The 16,279-nt window shown below is 45.3% G+C and overlaps 1 protein-coding gene across 1 annotated transcript in view; it reads left to right on the plus strand.

The window, feature by feature from the left end:
- Positions 1 to 12,828, plus strand: part of GPC6 (glypican 6) — a 795,255-nt gene extending 782,427 nt beyond the window's left edge. The window contains exons 8-10 of the mRNA XM_056555584.1: positions 6,955 to 7,091; positions 9,925 to 10,100; positions 11,916 to 12,828. Of these exons, the coding sequence (XP_056411559.1) occupies positions 6,955 to 7,091; positions 9,925 to 10,100; positions 11,916 to 12,118 (516 nt within the window). The 3' untranslated portion in view covers positions 12,119 to 12,828. The remainder of the gene's footprint in view (positions 1 to 6,954; positions 7,092 to 9,924; positions 10,101 to 11,915) is intronic.
- The last annotated feature ends 3,451 nt before the right edge of the window (positions 12,829 to 16,279 follow it).

Genomic DNA, 16,279 nt, shown 5'->3' on the forward strand with positions numbered 1-16,279 from the left:
TCGCACGATGATCGTGCTTCCTCTGGCCGGAGGAAGCACGATCATCATGCGAAACGGAGCTTGGTCGCCATCCTGTGTCCCCCCACTACCCTCTTCCCATATGATACTTTTGTGAGTATGAAATAAAAGAAGATTTACTCAGCTGGCCGCGGTGAGTTGCCAGTTATTTCTCTGCTTCTTTGTTGCGATAACAAGGGGTAAAGTGAACCTTAATACCCTACAGGTGATTCACGACTTTTGCATATGTAAAAAAAAAAAAAAAAATTTCCCTAAAATGCTTGGTTTCCCAAAAGTTTTACATTTTTAAAAAGGGTAATAGCAGAAAATACCCCCCAAAATTTGAAGCCCAATTTCTCCCGATTCAGAAAACACCCCATATGGGGGTGAAAAGTGCTCTGCTGGCGCACTACAGGTCTCAGAAGAGAAGGAGTCACATTTGGCTTTTTTGAAGGAAATTTTGCTCTGGGGGCATGCCGCATTTAGGAAGCTCCTATGGTGCCAGGATAGCAAGTAAAAACCCACATAGCATACCATTTTGGAAACTAGACCCCTCGGGGAACGTAACAAGGGGTTAAGTGAACCTTAATACCCCACAGGTGTTTCACGACTTTTGCATATGTAAAAAAAAAATTACCCCCCAAAATTTGTAACACAATTTCTCCCGAGTACGGCGATACCCCATATGTGGCCCTAAATTGTTGCCTTGAAATACGACAGGGCTCCAAAGTGAGAGCGCCATGCACATTTGAGGCCTAAATTAGGGACTTGCATAGGGGTGGACATAGGGGTATTCTACGCCAGTGATTCCCAAACAGGGTGCCTCCAGCTGTTGTAAAACTCCCAGCATGCTTAGACAGTCCGTGGCTATCTGGCAATACTGGGAGTAGTTGTTTTGCAACAGCTGGAGGCTCCGTTTTGGAAAAAGTGGCGTACCAGATGTTTTTCATTTTTATTGGGGAGGGGGGCTGTGTAGGGGTATTTGTATATGTAGTGTTTTTTACTTTTTATTTTATTGTGTGTTAGTGTAGTGTAGTGTTTTTAGGGTACAGTCGCACGGGCGGGAGTTCACAGTAGTTTCTCGCTGGCAGTTTGAGCTGCGGCAGAAAATTTGCCACAGCTCAAACTTGCAGCCGAATACTTACTGTAATCCTCCGCCCATGTGAGTGTACCCTGTACGTTCACATTGGGGGGGGGGAACATCCAGCTGTTGCAAAACTACAACTCCCAGCATGTATGGTCTATCAGTGCATGCTGGGAGTTGTAGTTTTGCAACCGCTGGAGGCTCCGTTTTGGAAACAGTGGCGTACCAGACGTTTTTCATTTTTATTGGGGAGGGGAGGGGGGTTGTATAGGGGTATGTGTATACGTAGTGTTTTTTACTTTTTATTGTGTGTTAGTGTAGTGTAGTGTAGTGTTTTTAGGGTACAGTCGCATGGGCGGGGGGTTCACAGTAGTTTCTTGCTGGCAGTTTGACCTGCGGCAGAAAATTTGCCGCAGCTCAAACTTGCAGCCGGATACTTCGCCCATGTGAGTGTACCCTGTACGTTCACATTGGGGGGGGGAAACATCCAGCTGTTGCAAAACTACAACTCCCAGCATGTACGGTCTATCAGTGCATCCTGGGAGTTGTAGTTTTGCAACAGCTGGAGGCACACTGGTTGTGAAACACCGAGTTTGGTAACAAACTCAGTGTTTTGCAACCAGTGTGCCTTCAGCTGTTGCAAAAGCTACAACCCCCAGCATGCATTGATAGACCGTACATGCTGGGAGTTGTAGTTATGCAACAGCTGGAGGCATACTACTTTGGCTGGGGATGCTGGGGACTGTAGTTATGCAACAGCTGGAGACACACTGGTTTGCTACATAACTCAGTGTGCCTTCAGCTGTTGCAAAACTACAACTCCCAGCAGTCACCGACAGCCAACGGGCATGCTGGGAGTTGTAGTTATGCAACCAGCAGATGCACTACTACAACTCCCAGCATGCACTTTAGCTGTTTGTGCAAGCTGGGAGTTGTAGTTACACAACAGCTGAAGGTACACTTTTTCATAGGAAAAATGTGCCTCCAGCTGTTGCAAAACTACAAGTCCCAGCATGCCCATAAGGGCATGCTGGGAGTTGTGGTGGTCTGCCTCCTGCTGTTGCATAACTACAGCTCCCAGCATGCCCTTTATGCATGCTGGGAGCTGTTGCTAAGCAAAAGCAGGAGGCTGTCACTCACCTCCAACGATCCAGCCGCATCACATCAGTCCCTCGTCGTCGCCGCAGCGGCCGTCGCTCCTGGGGCCCCGATCCCAACATTGACGCCGGGATCGGGGTCCCCAGCACCTGGGGTGCACGTCCCGCACCCGCTCACGTCCTCCGGAAGAGGGGCGGAGCGGGTTGCGGCAGTGACACCCGCAGCAGGCGCCCTGATTGGTCGGCCGGGAAACCGGCCGACGAATCAGGGCGATCGTGAGGTGGCACCAGTGCCACCTCACTCCTGCAGGCTCTGGCTGTTCGGGGCCTTGGGAGACGGCCCCGAACAGCCAGTAATTCCGGGTCACTGGGTCACTGGAGACCCGATTGACCCGGAATCTGCCGCAGATCGCTGGACTGAATTGTCCAGCAATCTGCGGCCATCGCCGACATGGGGGGGGCATAATGACCCCCTGGGCGATATGCCCCAATGCCTGCTGAACGATTTCAGCAGGCATCGGGCATCGGCTCCCCTCGAGCTAGCGGCAGGGGGCCGGGATTTGACAGGACGTACTCAAACGTCCTGAGTCCTTGTTTTTGGAGGTGCATACGTCTCATGGGTCACTACTGTACCTAGAGAAAAACATGAGCACTATTGTATACATTATGAGTGACTTTAAGAGCTTATTAGCATAATATATATGTCTTTGTTGTTAACAGGGCATGTGTATGATCAGTGATTTTATTACCCATACATTCACTTGGCAATTTGTATGTAGAACATGCTAAAAGAATATTTTTACGACAATTGACCTTGTCTCTTTGTGTTATAAGAACAAATTGTGCCCTAAGAGTTTTTTGCACTGGGAAATCTCACTGCTAAAGACAAATGAGTGAGAAGCAAATCCATTCGATCCCCTGGTATTGTTCTGTGATAATGACATGTAAGGGGGAAACAGGATATGACGATGTGGTATGTGAATAGGCATTAACAATAGTTTTCTTCTGAAAAATGTCAGTCTGAATCCAGCCATCAGTGTCCTGTATAAGTGTCTTATAAAACTAATAAAATAACACCTAATCATCATGTTATGCGTAAGTTTTTATTGAAAAAACTGATAAAATAATAAGATTGTACAAAGTTGTCCAGCCAGATCATGAACATGTCATCAATGTACCATGCTCAAAAAACTCCCATGGTCCACTGAGACAGCCCCATGAACAGATTTACACATGAGGGGGAACAAGTTGTCCCATTGCAGTACCCTGGTGCTGCAAGTATAGTGATCCCTCAAGAAGTCTGTTGGGCCTCTAGTGTAGCATTTTATACTTTGGTAATGCATTTTCACTTGTTATCTCGTTTGTTATGGTATTTTGGCACTTGCACTTTAACATATATTCTTTAAAGTGTACCTGTCGTTAACAAAAACTTTTTATATAATGTAGATAATAACAATATGTGTATATTTGTAATATACATTGGTTAAAAAACGTGTATATTGTTGGGTGAAAGAAATGCTGTCCCTTCAGCTATTGCATGTGTGTGTCTCTTTGAGGAGACAAAATACAGGACGTGAGGGTAGGACAAGCAGGGCTCTTTGCAGATTCCCAATTTGCGACCATCCTGCTGTGTGAGCTGGGAGCACATCAGTGTGCCTCACCGCACAGAGCCCTGCTAATCCTCAATGCACACAGCCCTGCTTGTCCTCAGTGTACAGAGCCCTGCTTGTCTTCAGTGTACAGAGCTCTGCTTGTCCTCAGTGTACAGAGCCCTGCTTGTCCTCGGTGTACAGAGCCCTGCTTGTCCTCAGTGCACAGAGCCCTGCTTGTCTTCAGTGTACAGAGCCCTGCTTGTCTTCAGTGTACAGAGCCCTGCTTGTCCTCAGTGCACAGAGCCCTACTTGCCCTCAGTGTACAGAGCCCTGCTTGTCCTCAGTGTACAGAGCCATGCTTGTTCTCTGTGTACAGAGCCCTGCTTGTCCTCAGTGTACAAAGCCCTGCTTGTCCTCAGTGTACAGAGCCCTGTTTGTCTTCAGTGTACAGAGCCCTTCTTGTCCTCAGTGCACAGAGCCCTGCTTTTCCTCAGTGTACAGAGCCCTGCTTGTCCTCAGTGTACAGAGCCCTGCTTGTTCTCACTGCACAGAGCCCTGCTTGTGTTCACTGCACACAACCCTGCTTGTCCTCACTGTACAGAATTGCCCTCACTGCACAGAGCTCTGCTTGTCCTCAGTGTACAGAGCCCTGCTTGTCCTCTGTGTACAAAGCCCTGCTTGTCCTCACTGCACAGATCCCTGCTTGTCCTCAGTACACAGAGCCCTGCTTGTCCTCAGTGCAAAGAGCCCTGCTTGTCCTCAGTGCACAGAGCCATACTTGTCCTCAGTGTACAGAGCCCTGCTTGTCCTCAGTGTACAGAGCCCTGCTTGTCCTCAGTGCACAGAGCCCTGCTTGTCCTCAGTGCACAGAGCCCTGCTTGTCCTCAGTACACAGAGCCCTGCTAGTCCTCAGTGCACAGAGCCCTGCTAGTCCTCAGTGCACAGAGCCCTGCTTGTCCTCAGTAAACGGAGCCCTGCTTGTCCTCAGTGTACAGAACCCTGCTTGTTCTCAGTGCACAGAACCTTGCTTGTCCTCGGTGTACAGAGCCCTGCTTGTCCTCAGTGTACATAGCCCTGTTTGTCCTCAGTGCACAGAGCCCTGCTTGTACTCAGTGTACAGAGCCTTGCTTATCCTCAGTGTACAGAGCCTTGCTTATCCTCAGTGTACAGAACCCTGCTTGTCCTCAGTGCACAGAGCCCTGCTTGTCCTCAGTGCACAGAACCCTGCTTGTCCTCAGTGTAAGGTGCCCTGCTTGTCCTCAGTGTACAGAGGCCTGCTTTTCCTCACTGCACAGAGCCCTGCTTGTCCTCACTGCACAGAGCCCTGTTTGTCCTCACTGCACAGAGCCCTGCTTGTCCTCACTGCACAGAGCCCTGCTTGTCCTCACTGCACAGAGCCCTGCTTGTTCCCACTGCACAGAACCCTGCTTGCCCATTTACACTTCCTGCATTTGGACTCGTTACAGAGACACACAGGCGGTAGCTGCAGAGATACAATATACAATGACAGGTACACTTTAAGGATTACATGAAACATACTAACCAGTTATTGTCTCATATTATTGTTCTATCTTCAGCACTTGCAGTTAAACAAACATTAAGATAGTAAGATAGAATACTATGGTAGTGAAATATTGCCAATGTATGTTTCGCTAGTCTGGTTCTGTTGGCACCATTTCAATATGTTAGTGCTCCTATATCTTTAGTCCACTTCATTGTATCCAATGGGCAACATACCTTTTTCTTGGTATTCTTACATATACCTTCAACATTCTGCATGAATGCATTGTAAACCCAGCCTTACAAATCACATAAAATTATGCTAAGGCAATGATGGAGTAATCACACACTTTCAATAGTGCAATACATCATTGATAATGTTACAATGAATAGCTTGAAACACTTAGTCCACAACAAAACATTACTGCACTCAATGTAAAATGATTATGTCCCAGAGCAGCAGCCGAAAGATAAATCAATAAAAACTGTAGATTCCAATAATTACCAAATGACACAATGCCCCAAAGATGAACAATAATGCAGAATTACTGACCGAATATTCAAGCAATTACAAAATGGCATAATGCAATAATAATTACTGAACGATAACAATGATACTGAAATAATAACTAAATTATGCCATGCATCACTAGCTACATCACAGTAGATGCCCAGCAAAATCCCCCAGAACACATTTCCCTATGCAAAAAACTCATAATATTAAACACCCTGCAGAATACTCTATAATAAATATAGAAAATAGAAGTGTTGCCATGAAAGTAATAGATTATACAGTACTTTCATGCTCAAAATGTTCAAGGCAGGTGACTGGTTTTAGAACAGCATGATATTGGCACAGTCAGAGCGTAAAGTGTAGTGTGTGGGGTACACACCAGAGAGGATTGCTTAAAGGAAATCTCCAGGATTGAAAAATATATATCCCCTATTCTGAGTATGGGGGATAAGTGTGAGATCATGGGGGTCCGACCGGTGGGACCCCCCCACGATCTCCCGTATGGTGCCCGGGCTCTTCTACTGAATGGGGAGTGTCAACCACAGCGCAAAACGATGGCCAACATGCCCCCCTCAATGCATCTCTTCGGTAACATCAGCTCCGAGCCCGACTGGGAGCATGGGCGGAGCTTAGTGACTTCACCGCTGCTGTTTGCTAGCAGCGGGACCCAGCAGAGAACAGCAGCAGTGACATCATTAAGCTCCGCCCATGCTCCAAGTTGAGCCTGGAGCTGAAGATACCAAAGAGGATTGCCGGAGAACCACAGCACGGAACGGGACAAGAATAGGATCGTTGTCATCAGTGTCCCTTGCACAACCTGTCTGTACTGACAGGTTAGTGCAGGTGACACTGATGACAGATTTCCTTTAATATATGAAAGATGAAGTGTGGGATAGTGTGAAGAGGTACCAACCCAGATAAATAGAGGCAGTGTGTGAAGGATGACAAGCTGCCTGTGAGAGCCTGGCTGCCCTGAAGCCTAGAGAGATGCCTTATCTAGAAGATTCCATTTAACTTGTACTTGATAACAACTTAATAATTTCATTCATTTTGGGAGCAGTAATGGCAGACATATTTTTTGCACCCTGTTAACCAAGAAAGAGTAACAATGTACTGCCACCATATGTTTACCTTCCAAATGAACTATGTCACATTTATATTTTTACACAGGTAACAGAAATCAAAGACAGACTTAAGATTTCAAAGAAAATGTGGTCCACGTTACCCCATTCTATATGTAAGGAAGAGAGAATGACAGGAGGAGAATCCAATCAGGAACGGTGCTGGAATGGTCACAGCAAAGCTCGGTAAAATAATGAAATGTGATAGTAGTGACTAATAAATTAAATAGAAGTTTACAGTATTTCCATAGAATATATATTCCTGTGGGGATGCAATTAGTATGTATGTTAACAAAGAAATCTATTGAGGAGATAATTGAAACTGCCCCAAATACTGGAGCAATTTGTGCCAAAAACTGGCTTCCATGACTTACGCCACATTTTTGTCTCTTGTTCCATACAGGTGTGTGGCTTAGCAGAAAAGGAGGCATGCCTTAAAGGGGTACTCCGGTAGAAAACATTTTTTTTTTTATCAACTGGTGCCAGAAAGTTAAACAGATTTGTAAATTACTTATATTAAAAAATCTTAATCTTTCCAGTACTTATTAGCTGCTGAATACAGAGGAAATTATTTTCCTTTTGGAACACAGTACTCTCTGCTGACATCATGACCACAGTGCTCTCTGCTGATACCTCTGTCCATTTTGAGAACTGTTCAAAGTAGGAGAAAATCCCCATAGAAAACATATGCTGCTTTGGACAGTTCCTAAAATGTCAGCAGAGAGTACTGTGGTCATGATGTCAGCAGAGAGCACTGTGTTCCGAAAAAGAAAATAATTTTCACTGTAGTATTCAGAAATTAATAAGTACTGGAAGGATTATGATTTTTTAATAGAAGTAATTTACAAATCTTTCTGGCACCAGTTGATTAAAAAAAAATAAAAAAAAATAAAAAAAAGGTTTCCACCGGAGTACCCCTTTAAATTTGGCAATAAGAAAGTGCCAGTTTTTGGTGCACAGTTTTAGTGTAAAAGTACAAAAATTAATACAGCCATAGGGAACCTTCAGCACTGCAGCTGTCTAGTGGTTGTCTAGTGAAAAATAATTTATTCTCTATCCACATGAAAGGGGATAAGCATCAAATTGCAGGGCTTCTGAGACCATCCCCCTGCAATCTTCAGGATGGGGCCCCTGCTCTCAGAGAGAGCACAGGCTGTAGACAGCGCACACTCCATTTACTTCTATTGGAGTGCCGAAAATACAGAACTTAGGCATCTCTGGTGCTTCCATATAAATGAATAGAGTACATGATGTCTATGAGCCAGTGCCCCATTTCAAAATTTAGAACATTGCAAGGGAGTTCTACAGGGCAGACATTAATCTGTATAAGATCACTTATCGCCAAAGACTTCCCGGCTGCACTTCATAACAGCGATACAGTTCAACATACTTATTCCCTATCCTGTAGAGAGGAAATATGTAATTTTTCACAGGGCAACCCCTTTGAAAATCGGGAACCTTCTTATGCTGTCTGGTCTAAGTTTAAAGGGGTACTCCGGTGGAAAACATTTATTTTTTTAATCTTTTGGTGCCGGAAAGTTAAACAGATTTGTAAATTACTTCTATTAAAAAATATCAGGACTTAATAGCTGCTGAATACTACAGAGGAAATGGTTTTCTTTTTGGAACACAGAGCTCTTTGCTGACATCACGAGCACAGTGCTCTCTGCTGACATCTCTGTCCATTTTAGGAATGGTCCAGAGCAGCATATGCTTGCTATGGGGATTTTCTCCTACTCTGGACAGTTCTTAAAATGGACAGAGATGTCAGTAGAGAGCACTGTGCTTGTGATTCAGCAGAGAGCTCTGTGTTCCAAATAGAAAATAATTTCTTCTGTAGTATTCTGTAGCTAATAAGTACTGAAAGGATTAAGATTTTTTAATAGAAGTAATTTACAAATCTGTTCAACTTTCTGGCACCAGTTGATTTAAAAAAAAATTTCCACTGGAGTACCCCTTTAAACTGCCCTGAATTTGCCAGTTTTTGATGCTCTCTCTCACTAGGATAAATCTGTTCCATTTTTACACTGTCTGACAATAGACACATTTCCAGTAGATTGTTTTCTTTATCTGCATCAATGTTTTTTTTTTTTACGTTTGTTTTTTTATAAATTAATAAGGTTGAAAGAAAGTTATTATTAATTGATCGAACCAGATTTTGTTACAATGCAATAGAGACAGTCTATAAGTTTAGAAATGACTGCAAAGTGAAGTGTTACAGAAAAAAAAGGGACTAAAATCTGATTTAAAAAAAAATCAAGCTTGAAAAACAATAGGAGAGTGCTTTGCGGCCGGCTCATTTGTCTCTGATTTAACTAGCTGCGCATAGTATAGAGAGCCCTTGTGATGATTTACTCACCGTGATCTTCTTTAACATTAGTAGTGATTGTATTTTGGGGAAGGATAGTTTATCACTACAAATAAAACAAGCATCATGAAACCGCATCCTGAACAAATAAATCCATTCCATCAAGTGCTATTATAACATTTAATCTATCAGATGGTTTTAATAGAGCAAATTTTCATGCTGACAAATTATTCATGATATTGAACTGTGTCGCTCTCATGAAGTGCAGCCGAGAACTCCACGGTGATAAGTGATCTCATACAGATTAATGTTCTTTACATCCTGTGTGATGGGAAAATGAAAGCAGAAGAGGACAAAGCAGATGGATTTCTAAAAAAATGTACCTAGTCATTGAATTCTCAATGGCAGCCGCAAATTATAGTAATACATTGCATCAGATCTCTTTATTTCGCTTTTTGCAAGTGCACTTACTGTAAAATGATTGTAATGCCCACATAGACTTTTCTCTTGTTCACTACTGCATTGAGAAATGTCCAAAAGTAAAAAATAGAGAAATATATCTAAGAGACCAGGGCTGACCTCTGTGCGCCAAGACAGAATCACTGCCAACATAAGAAATCCTTGAAAAAGAAGGGCAGGATTCTGTCTTCTAAAAAATGTGTTTCCTTAGAAATTGACTTTTATAAAATTAACTACAGTTTGACTTTCCAGGTACCTGCCTGAAGTCATGACGGATGGCCTGATAAATCAGATCAATAATCCGGAGGTGGATGTAGACATCACAAGGCCGGACACATTTGTAAGACAGCAAATTATGGCACTACGAGCAATGACAAACAAGCTGAGGAACGCTCTCAGTGGAAATGATGTCAATTTTCAAGACACAAGTAAGTTCAAGAACAGTAGGACTTATGCAAAAAATGAGTGGTTAGTCCTTCCAACAAGTCAAAAGAAAAAAAAAGTTTGGCACCGTGTTATCTAGTTGTTCTTAAGGCTAGGTTTCCACTTTTTTTTCTGTTAGTTTTTGGAAACTGCCACTGCAGTTTTTGAGCCAAAGCCAGAAATGTATTCAAAAGGAATAGGACACATAAAGGAAGGACTTATACTTCTCCTCCCTTATGGATCCACTTCTGAATTTGGCTCAAAAACTGCAGTGGCAGTTTTCCAAAAACTGCCAGAAAAAAAACAAGTGGAAACCTAGCCTAAGAGGGACGAAATAAGAGCCTTGGAGTTATGACACCTTTAACCCCTTAATCCAATAATAGAAGTTATGGAGGCACTGGTGTAGAACCAGCAATATCTTTTATTATATGGTCAGGTCCCAGATACACAGCATGGCCGACGGGCCGTTTCACGCACACCTGTGCTGCGAGGTCATGATCAAGCGCAGGTGTGCGTAAAACCTCCCGTCGGCCATGCTGTGTATTTGTAACTTGACGGTATTATAAAAGATATTTCTGGTTCTACACAAGTGCCTTCATACCTTCTATTATTGGTTTATTGTCTATTAGTTTATATTAGCTAAAAGACCTAATGCACACACAATCTCTCCAGTAGATTCATTAGATGTTTTAATTATTTGTGAACACATCTAGTCCTCTGTTAGGTGTGTCAAAGATTGCCATACTTTTGTCTCTTTGACAATAAAAATTGCCTTTTTAATATTTTTTTTTTATTATGTCCTAGGATACAAAATGTTTAACCATAAACATGTGTCTTATTTTCTGTGTGGCACTAAGACCTCATCCTTCCTTAAAGGGGGAATTCCAGAGATTTGATATGCTCAGACAGTCCTGAATAGAATAATAACATATACTTACCTCCTTTGCTCCCCCACTACCGCCATTCTTGTGGAGCTTCTAGTTCCTCTGCATATCATTTCTGGGATCAGGTTCAGTATGTTTAATTGTCCAATCACCACTACAGAAACTGATTCGGTGAGCAGATAACTGCACCAATTCTAGTAGTGCTGTGCAGCAGTGAGCGAGCAAAGGAGGTAAGTGTATGTTGTTTTTCTATTTGTCACCTGCCTGGGCATAGGTCTTAAAAAACAAAATCCATGAAATACCCCCACAAAACACAACACCTAATGGCTGGCAGAAATAGCTTTTGTCAAGCATGAAAGTGAACCCATTCCCATCTACATCTAATCTATATAAGAACAGTACTCCATGTAAAATTCCACAATACACTTCCATATAACAGAATTGATAATATGTCCATATAAGTGTCCAACAACAACTTAAGTGGTTAAAGTGGTTTTCTGAGATTTTCACAAAATTTCCTATTGACAGGAAATAAAAGGGCAAATAGAAAAATGATACTCCCCCCTGAGCTCACTCCCCATCCAGCACTACTGCTGCTCCTGACAGAAGTGCACAGATGACATCCCTCTACTCTCAGCGGGGGACGCTGTAGCCAATCACTAGCCTAAGCTGTCGACCAGTGATTCCAAGGAATGGCTTCAATCCCCCATGCAATGTGTTCAGGGACAACATCAGACACTTTTATTGGGGACTCTGGAGCACCCGAAATCCTGGACCAGGAGTGAGGAGAGGGATGACAAAAGCTTTTGTCCTCCTATTCTCTGCCCCTGAGAAATTCTGCAAAAAGCCTGAAAACTCCTTTATAACATGTATGTGTTATTTGCTGCTATTAGACATGGATGAATATAAACAGAAATTTGCCTTTTTTCCCTAAAGGTGAAGAAACAAGCGGCTCAGGAAGTGGCAGTGGCTGCACAGATGACATCTGTCCCACGGAGTATGACTACATCACCACAGAGGCTCTACCCATTGAGCCAGACAGGAGAGAGCTGGAATATTCTGCTGCACCCGCCATTCAACAGTCACTCATGGCACTGTTAACACCAATTGTCTTAGTACTGGGGAGACAATGGAGATAATCAAAACATTTCCAGGACAACAACAGAAACTTTTTTAGTTATGAAAATAGTCAATTATCTTCTTTTTAATACATGCCTGGACAATGGACCATTTCCCTCCAAATGCTGACAATTTTCTACGTACATTCTTCTTACCTATATCCCGGTGTCGTTATTTCTTTACTCCAGCAGAAATCTCACTCCTGGTTCCTTTAATAAATGTCTTCATTCCCAGAGACTTTTTGGTATTTAACATCTATTGCTTTTACCTGTACTTAAGAATTTGTTGGGGCTCATACTAATCATTAACTGTTTAAAGGGGCTCACTATACATATATGTCACAGATTGCATCTCAATGGGATTTATTAGATATTTTTTTTATTGCACTGAATCATTCATTTTTACTTTTTTTTACTTTTTTTTTTACTTTTATTATTTTAAGGATTTTTGAATGATTTTGAGAACAGCTACCCAGTAAGAGTTAATTTTTATGGACTGTGGCTATATTGGTTCTGCTTCAGTTGATTTGTTTCATTTAACAGCTTTTATTCTCTTTTATTCTAAAACAGATTTAATTCTAAAATAGGCCCAGCTCACCTTTCCTATCAATTTTAAAATTAAGGCAAGAGATAATAAAATGAAATACTTGTGCAATACTTCTAAACCCTAGAAATTTGGCATACATGTCTTTTGAATTCCTCTTACATTTAATCACTATTAAAAATGTCTATTTCTGGCTTCAGAGAGCACTGTAGAACACTTTGCCTAAGGTCTGTGCTGGGTTAGTGAAATAATACTGTTATTCAGTATGACATGCAGAACAGAGGTGTCACCATTAGAATCACTGTCGCAGAGTGGCACAATGACAGAGCCTGGAGGTGGCATCAGTTTGAGGAGACCATATAGTGGCTAAATTACACAGCATGGAGGTGGCGGCAGTGTGAGGAGACCATATATTAGCTGAATGACACAGCATTGAGGTGGCAGCAGCATGAGCAGAACATGTAGTTGCTGAATGACACAGCCTCGAGTTGGCGGCAGCATGAGGAGATCACATAGTGGCAGAATGACACAACAGGGAGTTGGCAGCAGCATATAGTGGCTGAATGACACAGCCTGGAGTTTGTGGCAGCATGAGGAGAACATATAGTGGCTCAATGACACAGCCTTGAGGTGGCGGAAGCATGAGGAGACAATATAGTGGCTGAATGACACAGCCTGGAGGTGGCAGCAGCTTGAGGAGAACATATGGTGGCAGTTTGAGACAGCTTGGACCTGGCATCAGCATGAGGAGAACATATGGTGGCAGAATGAGACAGCCTGGAGCTGGCATCAGCAGGAGGATAACATATGGTGGCAGAATGAGACAGCCTGGAGGTGGCAGCAGCTGCATCCTGAAAGTGACCCGGTGACAGAATGGTGCGGTGGGTGGGTGGCAATACCAGTACCCAGTGACGAAGGTGGGTGAAAAAAGCAGAACTTGGCATCAGATGTGTGGCATCAGGCGGGTGGCAGGATCAGAATAGTAGCTGTGGCAGGTAGGCAGAAGAAAATGGTCTCTTTTGTAAAAGTGTTAGTGTGCACAAGTAAGTATTGAGGATATGTGTCACGATGCCGGCTGGCAGGTAGTGGATCCTCTGTACCAGAGAGGGATTGGCGTGGACCGTGCTAGTGGACCGGTTCTAAGCCACTACTGGTTTTCACCAGAGCCCGCCGCAAAGCGGGATGGTCTTGCTGCGGCGGTAGTGACCAGGTCGTATCCACTAGCAACGGCTCACCTCTCTGGCTGCTGAAGATAGGCGCGGTACAAGGGAGTAGGCAAAAGCAAGGTCGGACGTAGCAGAAGGTCGGGGCAGGCAGCAAGGATCGTAGTCAGGGGCAACGGCAGAAGGTCTGGAAACACAGGCAAGGAACACACAAGGAACGCTTTCACTGGCACTAAGGCAACAAGATCCGGCGAGGGAGTGAAGGGGAAGTGAGGTGATATAGGGAAGTGCACAGGTGTAAACACTAATTGGAACCACTGCGCCAATCAGCGGCGCAGTGGCCCTTTAAATCGCAGAGACCCGGCGCGCGCGCGCCCTAGGGAGCGGGGCCGCGCGCGCCGGGACAGAACAGACGGAGAGCGAGTCAGGTAGGGGAGCCGGGGTGCGCATCGCGAGCGGGCGCTACCCGCATCGCGAATCGCATCCCGGCTGGCAGCGGAATCGCAGCGCCCCGGGTCAGAGGACGTGACCGGAGCGCTGCCGCGGGGAGAGTGAAGCGAGCGCTCCGGGGAGGAGCGGGGACCCGGAGCGCTCGGCGTAACAATATGCATTAAGTAAAACTTAACTTTTAATAACATGCTTAGGATAAAATATATGGACCTAATTTTTTATTTTTAAATCAAACAAAAGGAAAGGCGTGCAAAAAAAACACCATGTGCCACCTACACCACCAAGCATTGATGTGATGCTAAGACCTCTAAAAGGTGGAAGGGAACAACATATGGTCCATAGTACCCGTTGGGGGTAAAAACGTCCCCAGTAAGGCCCTACTCTTGCATTAATTCCTGTTACGCCGAGCGCTCCGGGTCCCTGCTCCTCCCCGGAGCGCTCGCGGCGTTCCTCTCTCTGCAGCGCCCCGGTCAGACCCGCTGACCGGGAGCGCTGCACTGACATTGCCGGCGGGGATGCGATTCGTATAGCGGGACTCGCCCGCTCGGGAATCGCATCCCAAGTCACTCACCTGTCCCGGCCCCCGGCTGTCATGTCCTGGCGCGCGCGGCTCTGCTCCTTAGGGCGCGCGCGCGCCAGCTCTCTAAGATTTAAAGGGCCAGTGCACCAATGATTGGTGCCTGGCCCAATTAGCCTAATTAACTTCCACCTGCTTCCTGGCTATATTACCTCACTTCCCCTGCACTTCCTTGCCGGATCTTGTTGCCTTGTGCCAGTGAAAGCGTTTCCTTGTGTGTTCCTAGCCTGTGTTCCAGACCTCCTGCCGTTGCCCCTGACTACGATCCTTGCTGCCTGCCCTGACCTTCTGCTACGTCCGACCTTGCTCTTGTCTACTCCCTTGTACCGCACTTATCTCAGCAGTCAGAGAGGTTGAGCCGTTGCCGGTGAATACGACCTGGTTGCTACCGCCGCTGCAAGACCATCCCACTTTGCGGCGGGCTCTGGTGAATACCAGTAGCAACTTAGAACCGGTCCACCGACACGGTCCACGCCAATCCCTCTCTGGCACAGAGGATCCACCTCCAGCCAGCCGAATCGTGACAGTAGATCCGGCCATGGATCACGCTGAGGTGCCGCTGCCAAGTCTCGCTGACCTATCCACGGTGGTCGCTCAGCAATTGCAGCAAATCGCCCAACAAGGACAGCAGCTGTCGCAGTTGACCGCCACGTTACAGCAACTTCTGCCACTGCTACAGCAGCAACCATCTCCTCCGCCAGCTCCTGCACCTCCTCCGCAGCGAGTGACCGCTCCCAGCCTCCGCTTGTCCCTGCCGGACAAATTTAATGGGGACTCTAGACTCTGCCGTGGCTTTCTGTCTCAATGTTCCCAACATATGGAGATGTTGTCGGACCAATTTCCCACAGAACGGTCTAAGGTGGCGTTTGTAGTGAGTCTTCTTTCTGGAAAGGCCTTGTCTTGGGCCACACCGCTCTGGGACCGCAATGATCCTGCCACAGTCCAGTCCTTCTTCGCTGAAGTCCGTAGTGTCTTCGAGGAACCAGCCCGAGCTTCTTCTGCCGAAACTGCCCTGCTGAACCTGGTCCAGGGTAATTCTTCAGTAGGCGAGTACGCCATCCAATTTCGTACTCTCGCTTCCGAATTATCTTGGAATAACGAGGCTCTCTGCGCGACCTTTAAAAAAGGCCTATCCAGTAACATCAAGGATGTGCTGGCCGCACGAGAGATTCCTGCCAACCTGCAAGAACTTATCCATTTGGCCACCCGCATTGACATGCGTTTTTCTGAGAGACACCAGGAGCTCCGCCAGGAAAAAAGATCTTGATCTCTGGGCACCTCTCCCACAGTATCCTTTGCAATCTACCCCTGTGCCTCCCGCCGAGGAGGCTATGCAAGTGGATCGGTCTCGCCTGACCCAGGAAGAGAGGACTCGCCGTAGGGCAAAAAATCTTTGCCTGTACTGCGCTAGTACCGAACATTTCTTGGTGGATTGCCCGATTCGTGCT

The sequence above is a fragment of the Hyla sarda genome, chromosome 2 (genome assembly GCF_029499605.1).
Source record: "Hyla sarda isolate aHylSar1 chromosome 2, aHylSar1.hap1, whole genome shotgun sequence".
Lineage (NCBI taxonomy): Eukaryota > Metazoa > Chordata > Amphibia > Anura > Hylidae > Hyla > Hyla sarda.